This window comes from Dysidea avara, chromosome 4 (genome assembly GCF_963678975.1).
Source record: "Dysidea avara chromosome 4, odDysAvar1.4, whole genome shotgun sequence".
NCBI lineage: Eukaryota > Metazoa > Porifera > Demospongiae > Dictyoceratida > Dysideidae > Dysidea > Dysidea avara.
The window spans coordinates 27,095,546-27,114,587 of record NC_089275.1 but is presented as its reverse complement, the minus strand read 5'-3'; the positions used below and the strand labels follow the sequence as shown (position 1 = coordinate 27,114,587).

The following is a 19,042-nucleotide window of genomic DNA, read 5'->3' as shown; positions in this document are numbered from 1 at the left end:
TCATTTCCTCCGATACTTCAAACAAGTCATCCAGTTTTCCAGATAGTCATTCCACATCTTGTCTACACCTTGTGAACCATTACAATAACTGTAAACACGTTAAGTTATATACTAACATTGATATTTCCTTTGGCATTTCATATCCGTGTATTTGTTCTCGTGTCATACAATCATAAGTGTAAGTATGTATCTTCACGAGACTAATTATAAGGTGCATAATATGCATGCTTGCATGCACACTCACACGCATACCCCATAATGTATATTGTCACACTAAGCTTTCTCTTAGGTACACATATCGCATCTCTTCTTTATTTATTAATTGTTTACACGGGCATGCTTGCTTTAAGTTCGCACTTACATTTCACCTCACCACGCATCCGTACACAATTTCCCCATGTATTGTTACCAGGCTGCTACCTTTATGGTCTACTATCATCATCCTTGTAGATGGGTTCCACCACCTCATGCCCTTACCAGATGCTGCACATTTAACTGATCTCTACTGCAAGGCCAACCAATTCCTTATTCAAGGACTGGCTCCATCAACTATCACAACATACTCAGCTGGAAAGAACAAGTACATTCAATTCTGCACAGTATCTAGAATTTCCCCGATACCGTCATCAGAAACAACACTGATCTTGTTTGCTTCCTATCTGGCTACTGCTAACATGTCCCACACCACTATTAAAGTGTATCTGGCAGCCAGCCATCCATCATATGCACATTGTTGCAGGCCTACATGAACGGTTCAGTGAGCAGCTCACACCTCGGCTTCAGCTAGTCTTACGTGGCATAAAAAAGGCTCAAGCATCTACTTCTTCACCTAGGGTCTGACTGCCAATCACTCTCCAATTAATGCAAAGCATAAAAAACATACTCTCTAACCAACCCCACTTGTACAGAAATATCATGCTTTGGGCTGCTTGTTATTTGGCCTTTTTTGGATTCTTGCGTGTTAGCGAGTTTACCATCCCAAGCCACAATGGCTATGACCCATCTCTACACCTGTCACTCCAGGATATCTCCATAGATCACAGAGATAATCCCAATGTTCTGAGAATCCATATCAAACAATCAAAGACTGACCCTTTTCGGCAATGCGTACAAATTTACTTAGGCGCAACCAACACAAATGTATGTCCCATACTAGGTATCCTCCCATACCTGGCACGAAGAGGAACACAACCAGGACCTCTATTCCTCACAGAGAATGGCCAAGGCCTTACCAGACAAATTTTCTGCACAGCATTAAACTCAGTCCTGTCCGAATTGCAAGTTAATTGCAATTGGTACAATTCCCACAGCTTCCGCATTGGAGCAGCAACCACCGCAGCCAAAGCAAATATACCTGACGCATACATCAAGATGTTAGGCAGATGGCAGAGTGACGCTTACCAAAGATACATCAAGACACCTCCATGTGAGCTAGCCAAATTTTCCGCATTGATAGCTTCAGCTTCATCTAGTATTTTCCACAGCAGAGTGACAGCACCTAGGTAACAGTAACAAGAAACACATGAACTGACTTGATATGCAGCACTACACATTTATTGCACGCTTAAGTACAGTATCATACATCACACAGAGTACTGTAACTTGACTGTATTCTATTTACTTGTACACACATATAATATGCTTGTAATATAAATAAGCGATAATGCATCGAAGCGTCTGCGCCAGAATCCTTGGTGGTGAAAGATTCCCATGTATACATGGTCATCTTTCTATGGTTTCAGCAGCAAGAATTTGGACGGTCATTTGCTGGCCCCGCTCCAACCTTCTTGCCTACCCAAGTATTTGTCGCTTGATTTGTATTATTATTCTTGGCCTGAAAAAGTCAAAACAATTGAAATAAATTAGGTCTTCCCCAAAGCAGTCGGGGCCTTGCACACCTACCAACTCACCACAATCAACTTTAGATCGTGGTAGAGTCAAATGATCTCAGAAGATAACCAAAGCTACATACAGACTGGAGAAGGGTTAGACTACCACCAAAGACAGTTGTTCCCAGTAAAGGTTAGTGACAACATTAAATGAAGTTTAAAATATTTAAAACAGGTTAATGTTGGAATCTAACAGATATAGTATACTCACCATATCATTGGTTGTTTGGAGAAGAGCGTTAATGAGAGTTAGTGCTATATTTAGAACATCAGCGCATGCACATGCAGTAACACGTGCAACCGTGAAGAATGGGTAGACAAACTGCTTCTACCACCCACCCTCCCACTGATGCACATCATTACCTTTTATAACGTGGGTTGTTGAGCCAGTACCGCTACCACTAAGGCAAATATTGGTTCATATCATAGTTACACACAGTGGCATTTACCGAGCCAACATCGCTGCCTACCAAGGCAAATGTTGGTTCACTTTTTTTTTTTGAAATATACATTGTCAATTATTGAGCCAATACAGCTGCCACTAAGGCAAATATTGGTTCATATCAATGTTACATGCATTGTCATGTACAGAGCCAACACCACTGTCCACTAAGGCATGTGTTGGTTCACATTTCAAAACAGATATTGTCAGTTACTGAGCCAATACAGCTGCCACATAGGCAAATATTGGTTCATATCATTGTTACATACAGTGTCATTTACCGAGCCAACATCGCTGCCTACTAAGGCAAATGTTGGTTTACATATTTTTGAAATATACATTGTCAATTATTGAGCCAATACAGCTGCCACTAAGGCAAATATTGGTTCATATCAATGTTACATACATTGTCATTTACAGAGCCAACATCACTGTCTACTAAGGCATGTGTTGGTTCACATTTCAAAACAGACATTGTCAGTTACTGAGCCAATACAGCTGCCACTTAGGCAAATATTGGTTCATATCATTGTTACATACAGTGTCATTTACTGAACCAACATCACTGCCTACTAAGGCAAATGTTGGTTCATGGTTACACGCATAATGTTGCCATCGTTGGCCATTCAGACCTATACTGCTGCCACTAGGGTAAATATAGGTCCGCCCAACTGGGTACGCTCAGTAGGAAGAGCCAACTTAGGATAAAGTCAGCTTCATATCCATAGGTATCAAATCCTTTTTTAAAAATGACAAACTGGTACATTGCACTGATAAAGGCTCTTCATTTGCTGCATACGCAGCACCTCCATTCTCTATAGAGAGAGTGTGATAGTGCAAGGTCCCACTTAGGATGACTGCTTAATAGGTATAGGTTTCAGCAGCAAGAATTTGGATGGTCATTTGCTGACTCCGCTCCAACCTTCTTGCCTGCCCAAGTATTTGTCGCTTGATTTGTATTATTACTCTTGGCCTGAAACAGTCAAAACAATTGAAATAAATTAGGTCTTCCCCAAAGCAGTCGGGGCCTTGCACACCTACCAACTCACCACAATCAACTTTAGATCGTGGTAGAGTCAAATGATCTCAGAAGACAACCAAAGCTACATACAGACTGGGGAAGGGTTAGACTACCACCAAAGACAGTTGTTCCCAGTAAAGGTTAGTGACAACATTAACACTGGGTACGTATAACTGCTGTATGACATTATCCACTATCATCTTATTGCATATACTATTCATACTTGGTTAGCTAATACTGCCAGGGATACAGATTATGAATTAGTGCTATCTTACCCACCTCCCCCCCCCCCCCCTTCTTTCTCTCTGTGTCCCAAACACATACACACTTGAAGAAAGCTCTCACCTTTGTGGTTATCAATGTTAGTACCACCTTGGTAAAATAAGGAACTGCCTTGTAGGATTACTATTAAAAAAAAATTCTGGAGGCACAGCTACAACCATTATTATGTCTCAGGAATGAAGGCAACCACCCAAAGTCCCACTTGGCCATTGGTGTCAGTGAGCATTCTTTTTGAAACACTTTGTACGTATGTGAAACATACATTGCGTCCCCAGAAGGGATGCATGCACATGTAAAGTGTGACTACCACAATCAATGCATAAGAGTCACTTCATATGTACCTACATAAATACCTAACACTATATAATGATACCTGTAATCCGACACTGGCAGGAACTGTCAACATGTTCTCCAAACAATGCACATACATACACTCCTTAAGTGCAGATACATGCTCAATAATTGTCACCATTACCAATCTATGTCACTGACAAGCACCCTAGCTGGTGTGTGTACTCCAAAATTAATGTAGAATTCCGGTGGCAATTGAGTATGTAAAGTATATTTGGTCAACAACTGACACATTATACACTACTATTTAACACTATGCAATACCAACAGGAATAGGCTATAACACTGCTGCACACAGTTATTGTTATTGAGTATTGTGTAGTTTCCATTATTATTCAGGCAAACACAGTTGACAGTCACCATTGCATATATATTCTCTGTAGCTGGCTGCTTAAAGTATCACATACACTATACCTCTAAATAATGTTACTAAATACTGGGTTTATACCTCTTCCGATATTATCTCAGCAGTCAGTATATAGTACATTGCTAGTATATTGTCCTAATGGGTGTACCACATAGATGCAAAGACACATGACATATTTAAGGAATGAACTATGCTTGTCTTTGTTTTTGGGATTATTGACAGGGATGCAGGCACATGCAGTATGTGCTAGGGCTGAGCAATACTGCCATTTTGGTATTGCCATCAATACTGGGGCCACTATTCATGATACTGAATAATTCACAATACTTACAAATAAGTCAATCATAGCTGGTGCTACATAGTGTACTGCTCGGCATTCCTGCAGGAAGTCTTTAAAGGTAACATCACTATCATCCTAACAGTTATTGTAAAACATTTTTGAGGTTATGTTATGGTATTCACACCTCTCTGCAGGTTATGACTTACAAGGATTCTTAGCCTAGTACTGCATAACAAATGGATTTTAGTAGCAGTGGTGTGCAGGCATGGTGTCATGATGGTTGATGGCAAATATTTCAATAACGATACTTTCAAAATATCGCGATATATCGTTAAAACGATAATACCGCTTGGCCCTAGTATGTGCAGTAAAGACTGTCTACCATTGGAATTGTTAGTGCTCCATAGGCTGGAGCTCTGTTATGGCACTTTTGGTGGTTAGTAGTACACACTGTCAGTGAGTTGGCAGTGCTGAATTTGGCCTCAGCTAGCTGGATGGATTTTCATTATCATAGCCTTCACATGGTGTGGTTAAGAGGGTGCATATTTATATTTTAGTCAAAAAAAAAAATAAAAATGTGACCGGATTTGTGAAAAGGGGTCTTCCACACACATCCAATTCTATGAATTTGGAAGACCATAACTTTTTGTTCAAGAAAGATGCAAACTTGAAATTTTCTCCATCCATTAACCTATGCTGGTGCTCACCTATGACCAAATTTCAAGTCAATAACTCTTTCCAATATTAAGTTATGAATTGTCAAAGTTCGTAAATTGTATGTGTGTGTGGAAGACCCCTTTTCGCAAATCCGGTCACAAATAAAAAACATGCAGCAAGTTATATTTACTCTTGCATAAACATAATATATATTGGCCACCATTGTGCAGTGCTTACAACACATTGCACACGATTACATGGACTTCCTATCTTCGTTTCATTAACTCCGTCATCAATCCTATCCCCCCCAAATATATATACAGTAAATGAATAGTTGCAACACTACCATATGTGACCGGGCCTGCAAAAACAGGGCATGTGGGTACAAACTACACCCTGTCACTCTACAAGTCATATCTTAGTATTGGAACAGACTATTTGCATTCTGTAACTTGCATTGCAAAGCCAGGTAAATGTTTAGTACAAGCTGAAAATTGCATTGCCATAGCATAATGGTACAAAAAGTTATAAGTGATGAAAGTTTGAAAAATTAGGCAAAAATCATGTGCCCACATGCCCTATTTTCGCAGGCCCAGTCACATATATTGTTTTCTGTCTGGCCTAGCTAGTTCATGATGCCTCCTTAATAAGAATCGATACTTCATTGCCTACTCTTGGTGGCCTAGTGAGGAATGGACATTTTCTACCTGGGACTCAGGTTCTTGTATCCTCTATCACATCATCTTGCACAATCATTCATTCTTATAGGTTACATCCTATCTCTGCCTTGTTATCAATGCAGGGATCAGTGTTTTGGTTAGTGATGCAGTGTGGGGTTCCTATGCATGTGCGGCTTGGAGGGAAAGGCTGTAGCCTTCCTATGGCCTTAGAAATCCCTGTGGCTTCAAAGTTGGGAACCCCCAGGTATTTCGCCCCCAAGCCTCATGCAATTGGGAGCCACAATTTGTGGCTGATCATATCAATGGTCCTATTGAAAAATTGTATAAGAGAACCATGGAACCCTGCACAACTACCAAAACAACAACCATCATTGGACGGCGGTTGACAAATGAACAATATCAGCTTGGAACAAAAGGCTGATTGTTTGTGGTTCTCTATTAAACGACCGACATTAAAAGATGATTTTGCAAGTATCGGTATCAGCTACGAACGAAGAGGAAATTATTTGCTGATAATCTAAACCCACAATCTTTCATTAATGACAGTAATAAACACATGACAGTATTAAAAGAAAGCAGTGAATGCAGAGGTAAGTGGTAAACATTTATTTGCTGTACCTGTTTAAAACTATTTAGGCTTGTTTATATGTGAATAGTGTGGTATTAAATAGGCTGTATATATTTATCGGCTGCCCACACAATTAACCAATCACTACAGTATTTGCAAAGGGTCTGGAATACCACCAAAACTCCGTTTGAGAAGCTTACTTCAGCATTTTATAACTACTTGGCTTTCATTTCCATGAAAGGGGTTAGTGGCACACTGGTAGCAAACATTGTAGAATTGTCTGCCCATGCAAGTAATTAAATTATTGCAATTAATGTTATACACGCATAAACTTTAGATGATTTTTGCTCCTTCTCCCCTGACCTATAGAATATCAGTAAATATTGGCATATTGGCTACAGAAATGAGTGAAAACTCGGTATCGGTAAATGTAAAAATATGCATATCGGTGCAACACTAGTACTGTATAGTAAGGACGGTGAGGGGGTGGGCACGGCCAGTGATAAAATATCACCCGAAATCCTGCTTTATTTCCCCTCATGACAACATGACAGTTTTGGTTGGGTAAAACCTAGCACAAAAGCACCTTTAGATTAACTCAAAAAGTTTTCGTCCAGTTAAAGTTATTGAGTGTTATATCACACAAAGAATTTTGAAGGCATGTAGGGTTTAGAAATTTTACTAGACAGGTGTCAAATTATGAAGGAAAATGATGCAGTGTATTAGGTCCAACAAATCAAAGCATGGAGTAATCTGTTGTATTTTCTCAACCCAATTGCTTAGATATATCTGTAATATTTAAGTAAATTACTCAGAAAGTTTTAAACTGTTTTGAATGATCTAATGACTGTACAGGTCTTGTGCAGGTTTTTAAAGCTTTTACGTAGAAGGTTTTATTTGTGCCATATGATCTCCATGTATAACCTGGAATTTTGCTGTAAATAAGTTAAAAGTGTATTAATTGGGAAAGTACAAACACTGGACTGGACTACTGGACTGGACTACTAGAATGGCTTACTGGACTGGTGTCTAATGGTTTTTGGTTGCATTATTGAATACTTTTGTTAGGCACACTGGCTCTTACACTCTCTTCAACACAATTTTAGTCATAACTGCTTGAATGTGAGTGTGACATGTCCCAAGTATTATTGCACTAATATGGTACTGGCAATAAATTATATTGATTTCCCTATTGCTATTTCTTCGAAACGCCTTCTTGGTGCTTTCTTTATCAATTTTTGCAGATAAGAATTATGCACATGTACAGTACAGCTCAAAGGTAATGTCGTGAGTATACACATGCGAGTAATGCTCGCATCTTCTCGCAAGATCATTCTTTTGCAATGTACTGTACAGTACCTGTGGAATATCGCATAGATATACACTAGCCACGTGAGAAGCTCGCCACACATGAGAACACTCGCTACTGAGTTTAGCACATTCATACAACACTTAAATCACATAAACATTTGTGATCGGTCCCATAATTATGTTTGTGCAAGTCTAGCTAGCTAATTATACAGTAGAATGCAATAAACACACACTGGGCCTGCAGAACGCAATGGGTGGAATATTTACGAAAACGAAAAAAAAATCCGTAAATTCTAAAGCGCTTGTTTCACAGTGAAGGAAAGCGATAACACTAAAAACCTTGGTAGCATCATGATCCCAAGAGCAAGAGGCGTTCCAAAATCTTTGTTTCATGTCAGTACTCTCAAGGAGACAGAAGATATAAGCGTTAGTCTTCCTTGCGTTGGACAAGCAGTTCACTATCGCTTTTTCTCACATTCGCTCGCCTTCACCGGTCCCCCGTGGACGTAGGAAAGGGCTGGAAGACAAAACTTACTCAGCAATGGATTTGCTTGTTCATGGAGAATTCGATGGTGCAAGTTTCATCTTGGTAGAGGACTGAATCCGTATGTTATGATCATTTTATTAAACACCTGTAGTTTATTGTCACTGTACAAATCAATTTTTTGCTGTTAGCACTTCGTAGCGCTGTAATTTCGAAATTTCTTGGCTTGAAACTTCGGTTGACCATTCCTTTAACTAACTAGATAAAGAAAATACGAATAAGAAAAATGCACTAACTGGGGTTCTGTGGCATTACTTGGTGACCAATCCATCTAGGTTTACGGTAGCTACTGCTAGCTGTACTGACTGTAGTCCGTGACAGAGTCAAGTAGGTTACCAAGTATTCAGTAGCTACAACACAGGCATTGCAATAGGAGACTTCACAGCTGGCAGAACTGGCTCAGTTCCGCCTCCCAAGACCATATATAGGTGAGACCTGGTATCTGGTCTTGCGTGACGCTCTCGAGTAAAGTTAGCTATCAAGGAGCATTACTGTAGCCTTGCTGCATCCACACGGGTCACTCGGGCACATGTCATACGCGTCATGCGTGTACATGCGACGTTACCCGTGAGCTGTACTATATGATGATATTAAGCCAATGTGTACATAAATACATGTAATAGTTGTAACGCTGGCACTAGGGCTTACCTGATATGTACGCCCGACAGCCCAAGGTCTGAGTGCATACATATCAAGCAAAAGGCATTAAAATTTACTATTTATACACATTAAAATTTGAAACAGGGAATTCTACATATGTATGCAAGTAGTCTGCAATAGGATGCTTTGGTGGAGAATGTATCAAGTAGGCATTTCTTTTTCACAAATACAGCTACAAACACAACCTTGTACCCTGGAATGTAAAAAATGAAATTAAAAACCATTAAACACCAGTCCAGTAGTCCCATTCCAGTAGTTCAGTCCAGTGATCCAGTCCTGTATTTGTACCTTCCCGTATTAATTTTAACCAAAACTATAGACTGTAAGTGTCACCTGAGCCCCCGCCAAAAATAGTGATATCACAGAGGTAAATATGTGTTCACTTCCAATGGTTTTGTACTGGAACAAACATGTTTTCATGTTGTAAACATGTTTGCGCACCTGAATCATCCATACTAAATGTATGGGGATACTTTTAAAGCCTTATAACTCACTTGTTCTTGCCCATATCAAAGCACTATTTGATAAACAGTCCCACCATTTAAAGGGCTTCACAATGCTACTAAATGTTGGGGCAGCTGGCCTATGTAGCTAGAATTATTAAACAAGAAACAAGGGCTCAGGTGAATGCGAACAGCCTATAAATAAGAAAACAGATAGAAATTGCACACATTTGTATATCCTAAATACACTATCATGTTACATATATACAGTAGCATAGTAATGACTTACCAAACAAAGTGTACACATCTGAAGTGTCATTCATTCCATCAATAGTGGCTATGCAGTAATAAGTACCAGTATCACTGGTTGATGAGGATGAGATGTTATGAGTTACAGTGTCACTACCATTGGCCACTGTTGACAATGATGAACCATCATCAAACAACCACATGGTCATGATCCGAGGACCACCACTAGCACTACAAGTCATTAACTGACTATTAGTAAAGTTGAGTAACAATGAAGTATTGGTTGGTTGTGGAGTGAAGGTGATATCAGTGATGTTAGGTCTGAGAACTATATTGGAAATAAGTTATAGTACCTGTAGATCATACAAATATACCACCACTTTCCAAGCATATGCCTTGCATAAAATAGTCAAAAAAAATTTAACTGCTAGAGGAAAACTTTTACAGAGTAGTACATAAACACATTTATATTGCATTACTGTACAAGTAAAAATATATCCCCCCCAAAAACACCTTTGCTGTAAAAAAAGGCACGTCCAAGAAACTACAAGTATCTGTAACCCCTTGTAAAAACAGATAAGCTGTAGAAAAACACTCCATGAAATTAATGGGTAACTGAAAGAGCTGATATCTAGAGTGGCCAAGAATCATACTCTTTCAGTTACCCATTAATTTCATGGAGTGTTTTTCTACAGCTTATCTGTTTTTACATGGAATTACAGATACTTGTAGTTTCTTGGACGCGCTTTTTTTACAGCAAAGGTGTTTTTTGGGGGGATATCACTAATTTTTGTCAATTATATAATTTACAGACCCAATGTTCAAGCCATTGGGGGTGTATGATGAATTATGCCTTGTAGAGGTGTTGCAACCAAACACAAATCTACTGATAGGTGGTGAACATATAACATACATTTCTATAGTAACGGTTAATTTTTTATTAGGACAAAGGCCAGTGGAAATTAGTGATCATGCCAAGTAATGGCTACAGTCTGGGTTACCAAAGATGTGTGTAAAGCACTTATTTACAAAGCATGCTTTTCTAGGTGATCTTGGGGGGAATGCCACTATCTTGAAATAGCAACTCTGAGATTGCATCTGGGAACTGGGAGTGTTTTCAGACAGAGATGTAAATATTTAGCTATATTTTTCAATGACTGTTCTATTAGAGTATTTTATTGCCTGACTGTTCTATTAGAGTATTTATTGTTGCTTGACTGTTCTATTGGAGTATATCATCATTCTGTATTTATCAATGAATAAAACCTGCTATGGCCACTGCCATAGTGTCCTGAGGACAATGTATCCGCTTGGTTTGCCACTCGTAGAGCTAGATGCTTTGCTAAAGGTTATGAAAGAGATCACAAACATCATACTATTATTTTTATTTCACTACATACAAACACACGCTTACATCATATACAAGCACAAGACGCTCACAAAATGTGCCAATACTATACACACATGTTCACAAACATACACCACGTATTAGTTGTGCTCAAGTTAATATCACATCTCTTGTGAAATGCTCTTGTAGGTGAGATGGTAGTGCCCTTACTTGGTGCTAAAAAGTTCTTGCAGAAAAGAAAATTGTGTTGTAGATTCTGTTTAGTGCCGATTAATTACACATGTCACTCCATAGTTAACCCAAGAGGATATCCAAGCAAGTGTCTTTGGTGTTGCGACTGATGTTCCAGGTTAGTTGCATGTGTGTTTAATTTAAGGTTAAGTTCAGTGCCTGCTTGTTCTTTTACAGGCCTCACTTAATCTTGTGGCGTCATGCAGACATCTTGATATTGTGCAAGCTGTGTGGAACAACCCCAACTCATATACGCAATCATTGGCAAACCACGAACCATATTTAAGCAATCTGTTACAAAAGTTGAAAGCCACAATACAAGCTCATAACAGCAAACCATGAACCACATTCCAGCAATTTGTTACAAAGTTCGTTGTACAATGGTATGTGCGTAATGATTGATTAATGAAAGCCACAACACAAGCTCCATGGTACATTAATGGAAATAAATAAGTTCCACCTGACTGACAATTATCACGTGACCCATTTAGGGGATATCCCTTGGAAAGTTCCTGCACAGTAACACTTGAAGTGAAAAGTGAACATACTTGATACGCTATTTATATTATTATCATTGATGGCAGTCTCCATGTCTTGAGAGGGAAGTACAATATTATTAAACAATAAAATACATTATAGAACTTTACGTGGGCAAGATCAAAGGAAAAAGTGTACTTTAAATTTCATAAAGTACACTCTCAGCTGGTCAACTGCTTCATCGACCACAAAGAGTGCTTTATTCGTTCAATAAAGCACTCTTTGCAGTACAATAAAGCACACTTTGTGGGCAATAAAGCACAGTTGCCCACGTGCCTTAGTGCAGGCTAATAGCCTACGGGGCTCACGCCAGTATGACTAATCACCCAAGCCGGTGAAGGCTGATAGCCTTGCTGCGCAGAGTGATCAATCACCCCAGCCAATACGAGTTTTACCACTGGATTGCTTTTATAGACATACCTAAATGCTTCGATGATGGGTGGGAGAAGGTAACATTGCTGTTACGTTTGTTAATGTAAACGGACAAGTCCTGGAGATATCACGTAAATACTTCATCATGTGACTCACAATAGAATCGATTGTGGGTTGCGAGCAAAACCTGCCAAAAGACGAACGTCTACCATGCCAAACTATGGTGAACTACGCGTGAGTTACTTTGTTAAACTGGTTTGTGTGTGTTCAGGCCGCTAATAGTTCGTGCAATTACGAGTGCTAGTGTATGGTGAAGCTACACGAGTAGAAAGTTACATAAATCATTTAAAGCAAAGCCTTGCTCGTGCTATATAAAAAATAAAGTACTCAGTGCTTGGCCTTGAGGCTAATAAAGCACTCGGCTTCGCCTCGTGCTTTATTAGCATCTTGGCCGCGCACCTCGTACTTTATTTTTCATATAGCACTGGTGGCTATGCTTTAACATCAAGACACACGGTAGTGTGTCGTGCGGCCCAAGAAGCCAGCGCGCAACCCCGTGAGTATATTGACAGGAAGAAAGAAAACACAATTTTCGCACCTCCGTAGCTCTGTGCTGCCTTGATGAAACAACACAAATTTTGCTGTGTACATTCCCTCCAACTTCAGTACTCCACATTCCAAATTTGAGCAAAATCGCTTCAGGCATTCCTGAGATATGCGACTTCAAAAATTGGCTTAGTTTCTTCGTTTTTTTTCTTCTTATTTTTCTTCCTCTTTTCGCACACTTACAAAAACTGCTATAAAACGCGAACACGTTATCCGATTGCCTTGACATTTGGCACACATAAGGGGGGTATAAAGGCGCATCTCTGTACCAACTTTGGCTGGAATACCATAAACAGGCAAAGAGTTATGAGCGATTATGCACGAAAAATAACACCAATATGTTGTCACGCCTACAAGCTAAACCGCGTATGGGAAGAAGCTGAAAATCGGTGGGTGAATAGGTTAACTATTGAACCTCAAACCTTTTGTGGTTTGAAATAGATTGAGCTAAAAACCAGAAAAATACAGCGAAAAAATCAACAGTGTGTAACGATTATGCAATCGAGATTAGCTAATTTTTCATTATTATTATTATTATTATTATTATTATGCTTGCCACGCCTACCAGATAAACCACTTGGGGTAATGCTTTGAAAATCGCTGCACAGATGGAGTTATCATCTTAGAAAGGCTCTTCAATGGTGTAGAAAAATCAGACTTAAAGCCACGGAGTTATAACACGAAATCCAACTTGGTGTAGCAAGTGCGAGATCGAGATACTCTAATAGAGCAGTCATCCTAATAGAGCAGTCACCCTGAACAGAATTCAAGAGATCAGTTAGAAATAAGTAACCTGTATAGAGATCAGCTACAAACAAATCACCCTGTAGAGAGTTCAGCTACAAACAATTCACCCTGTTCAGACATCATTTAGAAGAAGTTTTCTTGTAGAGAGTTCAGTTACAAACAAATCACCCTGTTGAAAGATCAGCTAGAAGATGTCACCTTATAGATAGTTCAGTTACAAAGAAACCACCATGTAGAGAATTCAGCTACAAACTAGTGACCCTGTAGATACATCAGCTAGAAGAAGTTACCTTGTAGAGAGTTCAGCTACAAAGAAACCATTCTGTAAAGAGCTCAGCTGCAAACAAATCACCTATACAGAATTCAGCTACAAACAAATCACCCTGTAGAGAGATCAGCTAGAAGAAGTTACCTTGTAGATAGTTCAGCTACAAACAAATCATCCTGTAGAGAGATCAGCTAGAAGAAGTTACCTTGTAGATAGTTCAGCTACAAACAATTCACCCTGTACAGAGCTCAGTTAAAAGAGGTTTCCTTGTAGAGAGTTCAGCTATAGACAAATCACCCTGTAGAGAGATCAGTTAGAAGAAGTTACCTTGTAGATTGTTCAGCTACAAACAATTCACCCTGTAAAGAGATCAGCTAGAAGAAGTTACCTTGTAGAGAGTTCAGCTACAAAGAAACCATCATGTAGAGAATTCAGCCGCAAACAAATCACGTATAGAGAGTTCAGCTACAAACAAATCTCCCTGTAGAGAGATCAGCTAGAAGAAGTTTCCTTGTAGAGAGTTCTGCTACAAACAAATCACCCTGTAGAAAGATCAGCTAGAAGAAATCACCTTGTAGAGAGTTCAGCTTCAAAGAAGCAATCATGTGAGAGTTCAGGTACAAACAAATTGTACTGTAGAGAGATCAGCTAGAAGAAGTTACCTTGTAGAGAGTTCAGCTACAAAGAAACCATCATGTAGATAGTTCAGGTACAAACAAATCACCCTGTAGAAAGACCAGCTATAGAAGAAATCACCTTGTAGAGAGTTCAGCTACAAAGAAACTATCATGTAGGAAGTTCAACTACAAACAAATCACCCTGTAGAAAGATCAGCTATAGAAGAAATCACTTTGTAGAGAGTTCAGCTACAAAGAAACCATCATGTAGAGAGTTCAGCTACAAACAAATCACCCAGTAGAAAGTTCAGCTATAGAAGAAATCACCTTGTAGAGAGTTCAGCTACAAAGAGACCACCATTTAGAGAATTCAGCTGCAAACAAACACCCTGTAGAGAACTCAGCTACAAACAAATCGCCCTGTAGAAAGATCAGCTAGAAGAAGTTACCTTGTAGGGATTTCAGCTACAAACAAATCACCCTGTAGAGAGTTCAGCTGCAAAGAAACCATTCTGTAAAGAGCTCAGCTGCAAACAAATCACTTGTACAGAATTCAGCTACAAACAAATCACCCCGTAGAGAAATTAGCTAGAAGAAATTACCTTGTAGATAGTTCAGCTACAAACAAATCACCCTGTAGAAAGATCAGTTAGAAGAAGTTACCTTGGAAAAAGTTCAGCTACAAAGAAACCATTTTGTAAAGAGCTCAGCTGCAAACAAATCACCTGTACAGAATTCAACTACGAACAAATCACCCTGTAGAGAGATCAGCTATAAGAAGTTACCTTGTAGATAGTTCAGCTACAAACAAATCTCCCTGTAGAGAGATCAGCTAGAAGAAATTACCTTGTAGAGAGTTCAGCTACAAAGAAACCACCATGTAGAGAGTTCAGCTGCAAAGAAATCACCCTGTAGAAAATTCTGCCAGAAACAAATTGCCCTGTAGAAAGATCAGTTACCTTTTAGAGAGTTCAGCTACAAAGAAACCATGCTGTAAAGAGCTCAGCTGCAAACAAATCACCTATACAGAATTCAGCTACAAACACATCACCCTGTAGAGAGATCAGCTAGAAGAAGTTACCTTGTAGATCGTTCAGCTACAAACAATTCACCCTGTAGAGAGAGCAATTAGAAGAAGTCACCTTGTAGAGTGTTCAGTTACAAAGAAACCACCATGGAGATTTCTGTAATCAATATAATATTATGTGACCGGATTTGCGAAAAGGGGTCTTCCACACACATCCAATTCCGTAACCGTTGGAGACCATAACTCAGTATTCAAGTAACATATTAACCTGAAAATTTTACCACGTATTCAGCTATAGTGGTGCTTACCACTGTCCAAAATTCAAGGCAATAGCTCTTTCCAATCTGAAGTTATCAATTGTCAAAGTTGGCAAATTGGATGTGTGTGGAAGACCCCTTTTCGCAAATCCGGTCACATATGTATTATACAGTATATATAATTTGTACATTTACTGATAAAATATTTAAAGTACATCTACTTCATCTTTTCTTCTTCCTGTAGTAAAGAAAAAAACATAGGTTAAAATAGTCCCAAAGCTGGCCATAGGCCGGCTTTGGGGTATACAAATACAAAAAGAAATGAAATCTAATCCAAAACAGCCAAGCTGTAAAAAAAAGAGTGCGGCCCTCAGAAAGGCTATGGTGAAAAAAGATGTGAAATCCAAGGTGGCGGCCAAGAAATGGCTGTGATGGTAGGTTAATGGTAAAAATTTTAATAATGACAATTTAGGTAAATTTTGTGAAGCGGCACAAAAATTCACCTGAATTGTCGTTATTAAAATTTTTACCATTAACCTACCATCACAGCCATTACTTGGCCGCCACCTTGGATTTCACATCTTTTTTCACCATAGCCTTTCTGAGGGCCACACACTTTTTTTACAGCTTGGCTGTTTTGGATTAGATATACTTAAAGTATGAGTACCGCATTGTAGAGCCATAACCAAGAACAAGTTCCACTCGACTGACAATGATCACGTGGCCTATTTAGGGGAAATCTCTTGGAAAGTCCTTGTAACACCTCAAGTGCACACACGTGATACGCGGTTTACATTAATTATTGATGGCAGTCTATGTCTTGAGAGGACTGAATACTACTAAATATTTGTTATATTGTAATGGAGTGGTGAAGCGTACTTAATTGATTTGAAACTAAAATACGTACACCACTTGAAGAAGCCGAATGGATATTAAAGAGTCGCGAGAATACTGATGTACTCAGCTATTCGTGGAGATTCAGTAACGAAAAGACTGAGGAGTGGAGATTCAGTAATGAAACGAGGAGTGGAGGTTCAGTAACGAAACGAGGGTTCAGTAACAAAAGGAGGAGTGAAAAAATGAGGCTAGCGTACAAAGTGCTACATCTATTCACACTGATTAACCACATGTATGCGATTGGTTTTTAGACTGTCAGATGTCTGCACTAGCCTATTCACTGAGACCAAGCTGAAAACTTCTGTGATGGTACCAACTTGAGTAGCAGAAAAAACCCTGGCTTGAAATTATCTCATGGATGGATTGTCAACAAGGTGTACTCGTACAGATCAAACAGCTTTCAGTAGCTATTGTCACTGGTACTGTAGTGCCAATTAGAAGTCCCAGAACTGTAGGTGAGGTAATATACATGATGCTTGTAAAAAATACTCATTCACATTGCATACTGGTCTAAATAACTAACAGCGAAACCTGTCTAATCAGGACACTGTGTAGTAAGGTCACTGCCAGGCCAACTTGCAGTGAATCCTCAAACGTATTATCTCAAGGGTGTGATGAATTTTCAGTTCCCCAAATCTGTCATTTACATAAAAAGTGACAAATTTTTAGCTGTATTGTATTTAATGCCCACCTGTCAATTTTACAAGTACAGGGTACTTGGTTATAGCATGCGGTTCTCTCACTAGCAGTGGCACATACGTAACTTGGTAACTAAGATCAAGGTTTGAGGGGTAAGTATAGACAAAAGGAATTGTATAATGTTATGTGTACATGTGTTCTTTAGTTTTCAATTGTCAAGTGTACTTGGACTATAGTAACATCAAGGACATTGTGGATCTTCAGGTCAGTCTGTGTATACTAAGAAATTTTTGTATTACCTCAAGGGTGTGATGAATTTTTAGATCCCCAAATCTGTAATTTGCATAAAAAGTGAGAGATTTTTAGCTGGTATTGTATTTAATGCCTGCCTGTCAATTTTACCGGTACAGGGTACTTGGTCATAGTATGTGGTTCTCTCACTAGCAGTGGTACATACGTAACTTGGCTAGAGCTCTAAACTTGGCAACTAAGATCAAGGTTTGGGGGAGTAAGTTTGTATAGACAGAGGAATTATATAACGTTATGTGTGTTCTTTAGTTCTCAATTGTCAAATGTACGTGGACGATGAGATTCATCTGGCCTGGTAAGATCCTGGCATTATATCTCAGTTGATTATAATCTTCTGAATTTCCAGGATGAGGCGTACAGTTGTGATGGGACTAACTATCCCATTTTATTGTTAGAATTTTATTGTAAATGTCACAAACAATTAATGTGATATATTTTGTTATGTAACATGTGTATTAATTAAATGACATGCATGATGAAAACCACAATGGGAGTGACTACTTGTTGTTAGGGTGGGTAATGCTATGTAACAAGCTGGTTTGAGCACCACCAGAACACACAAGTTATTTTAATACACCATACATGTGTGGTGTGGCAACAAGAATTATGCTTAGAACACCTTCTCTAGTGACGCTATATTCTTGACGCTGTCTATAAGACGTCTGCAAATTATCAACTCATGCATGAGGCGTGGCACTAAGTGGAGTTTAAAAGATTTCTGCTTAAAACACCTTCCCTAGGGAACTTACGGTTTTACAAGCTTTTACAACTTGTTTATCAGACATTAGGGCTTGTGTCCACATCGTGTCTTTCACAGAAAGTTATTGAAGGGATTAGAGGTTTGATCGAAGAAAATAATCATATGAACAAACCAGGATTAGATAATGTCAGTGCTAGATGGACTGTACAAACATGGGTAAGTTGACTGGTATAAGGTGACACTATATAGGTGTAACACAAGGTTGAGAAATAAAGCAAAATATGTCTAAATACGCGTTTTAATACCGGTCACAAGAAAACTACTACTACTACTACTGCTACTACTACTACTACTACTACGAAAAAAGATTTTTTTTATTGCATAGCGCAATACAAACGTATTGAGAAATGTCGCATAATCCAGGGCTAATATTGCAAAACCGTCCCTACACGTAAATAACTCACAGTAGTGGCCGCGCGTCTTTTAATTGGACATGCATTTTGTAGTTTCTTGGCTGCGCGCCTCACTACCGTGAGTCTTGATTATACAGTATGATAGTACTGTATAGTAGAGGTAGGTAAGAAATCATATAGTTTCGTGAATTTTTGCACCTTACAAAATGGCCTTGTAATAAGTTTTACCTGAAAAATCCACCTGGAATACATTAGTACTGCTGCAATGATGCTGTACCTTGGTTAAACGAAGCGAAAAGTCGAATGTATCAATATACAGCACAGTGAGTT

General features: G+C 39.0%; 1 protein-coding gene across 1 annotated transcript in view; it reads right to left on the bottom strand.

The window, feature by feature from the left end:
• LOC136252718 (carcinoembryonic antigen-related cell adhesion molecule 5-like) overlaps positions 1–19,042 on the bottom strand; it is a 43,453-nt gene continuing 24,411 nt past the window's right edge. The window contains exons 6-8 of the mRNA XM_066045286.1: positions 9,785–10,072; positions 1,402–1,498; positions 1–88 (exon numbers count right to left, since the gene is read on the bottom strand). Coding sequence (XP_065901358.1) covers positions 1–88; positions 1,402–1,498; positions 9,785–10,072 — 473 coding nt within the window. The remainder of the gene's footprint in view (positions 89–1,401; positions 1,499–9,784; positions 10,073–19,042) is intronic.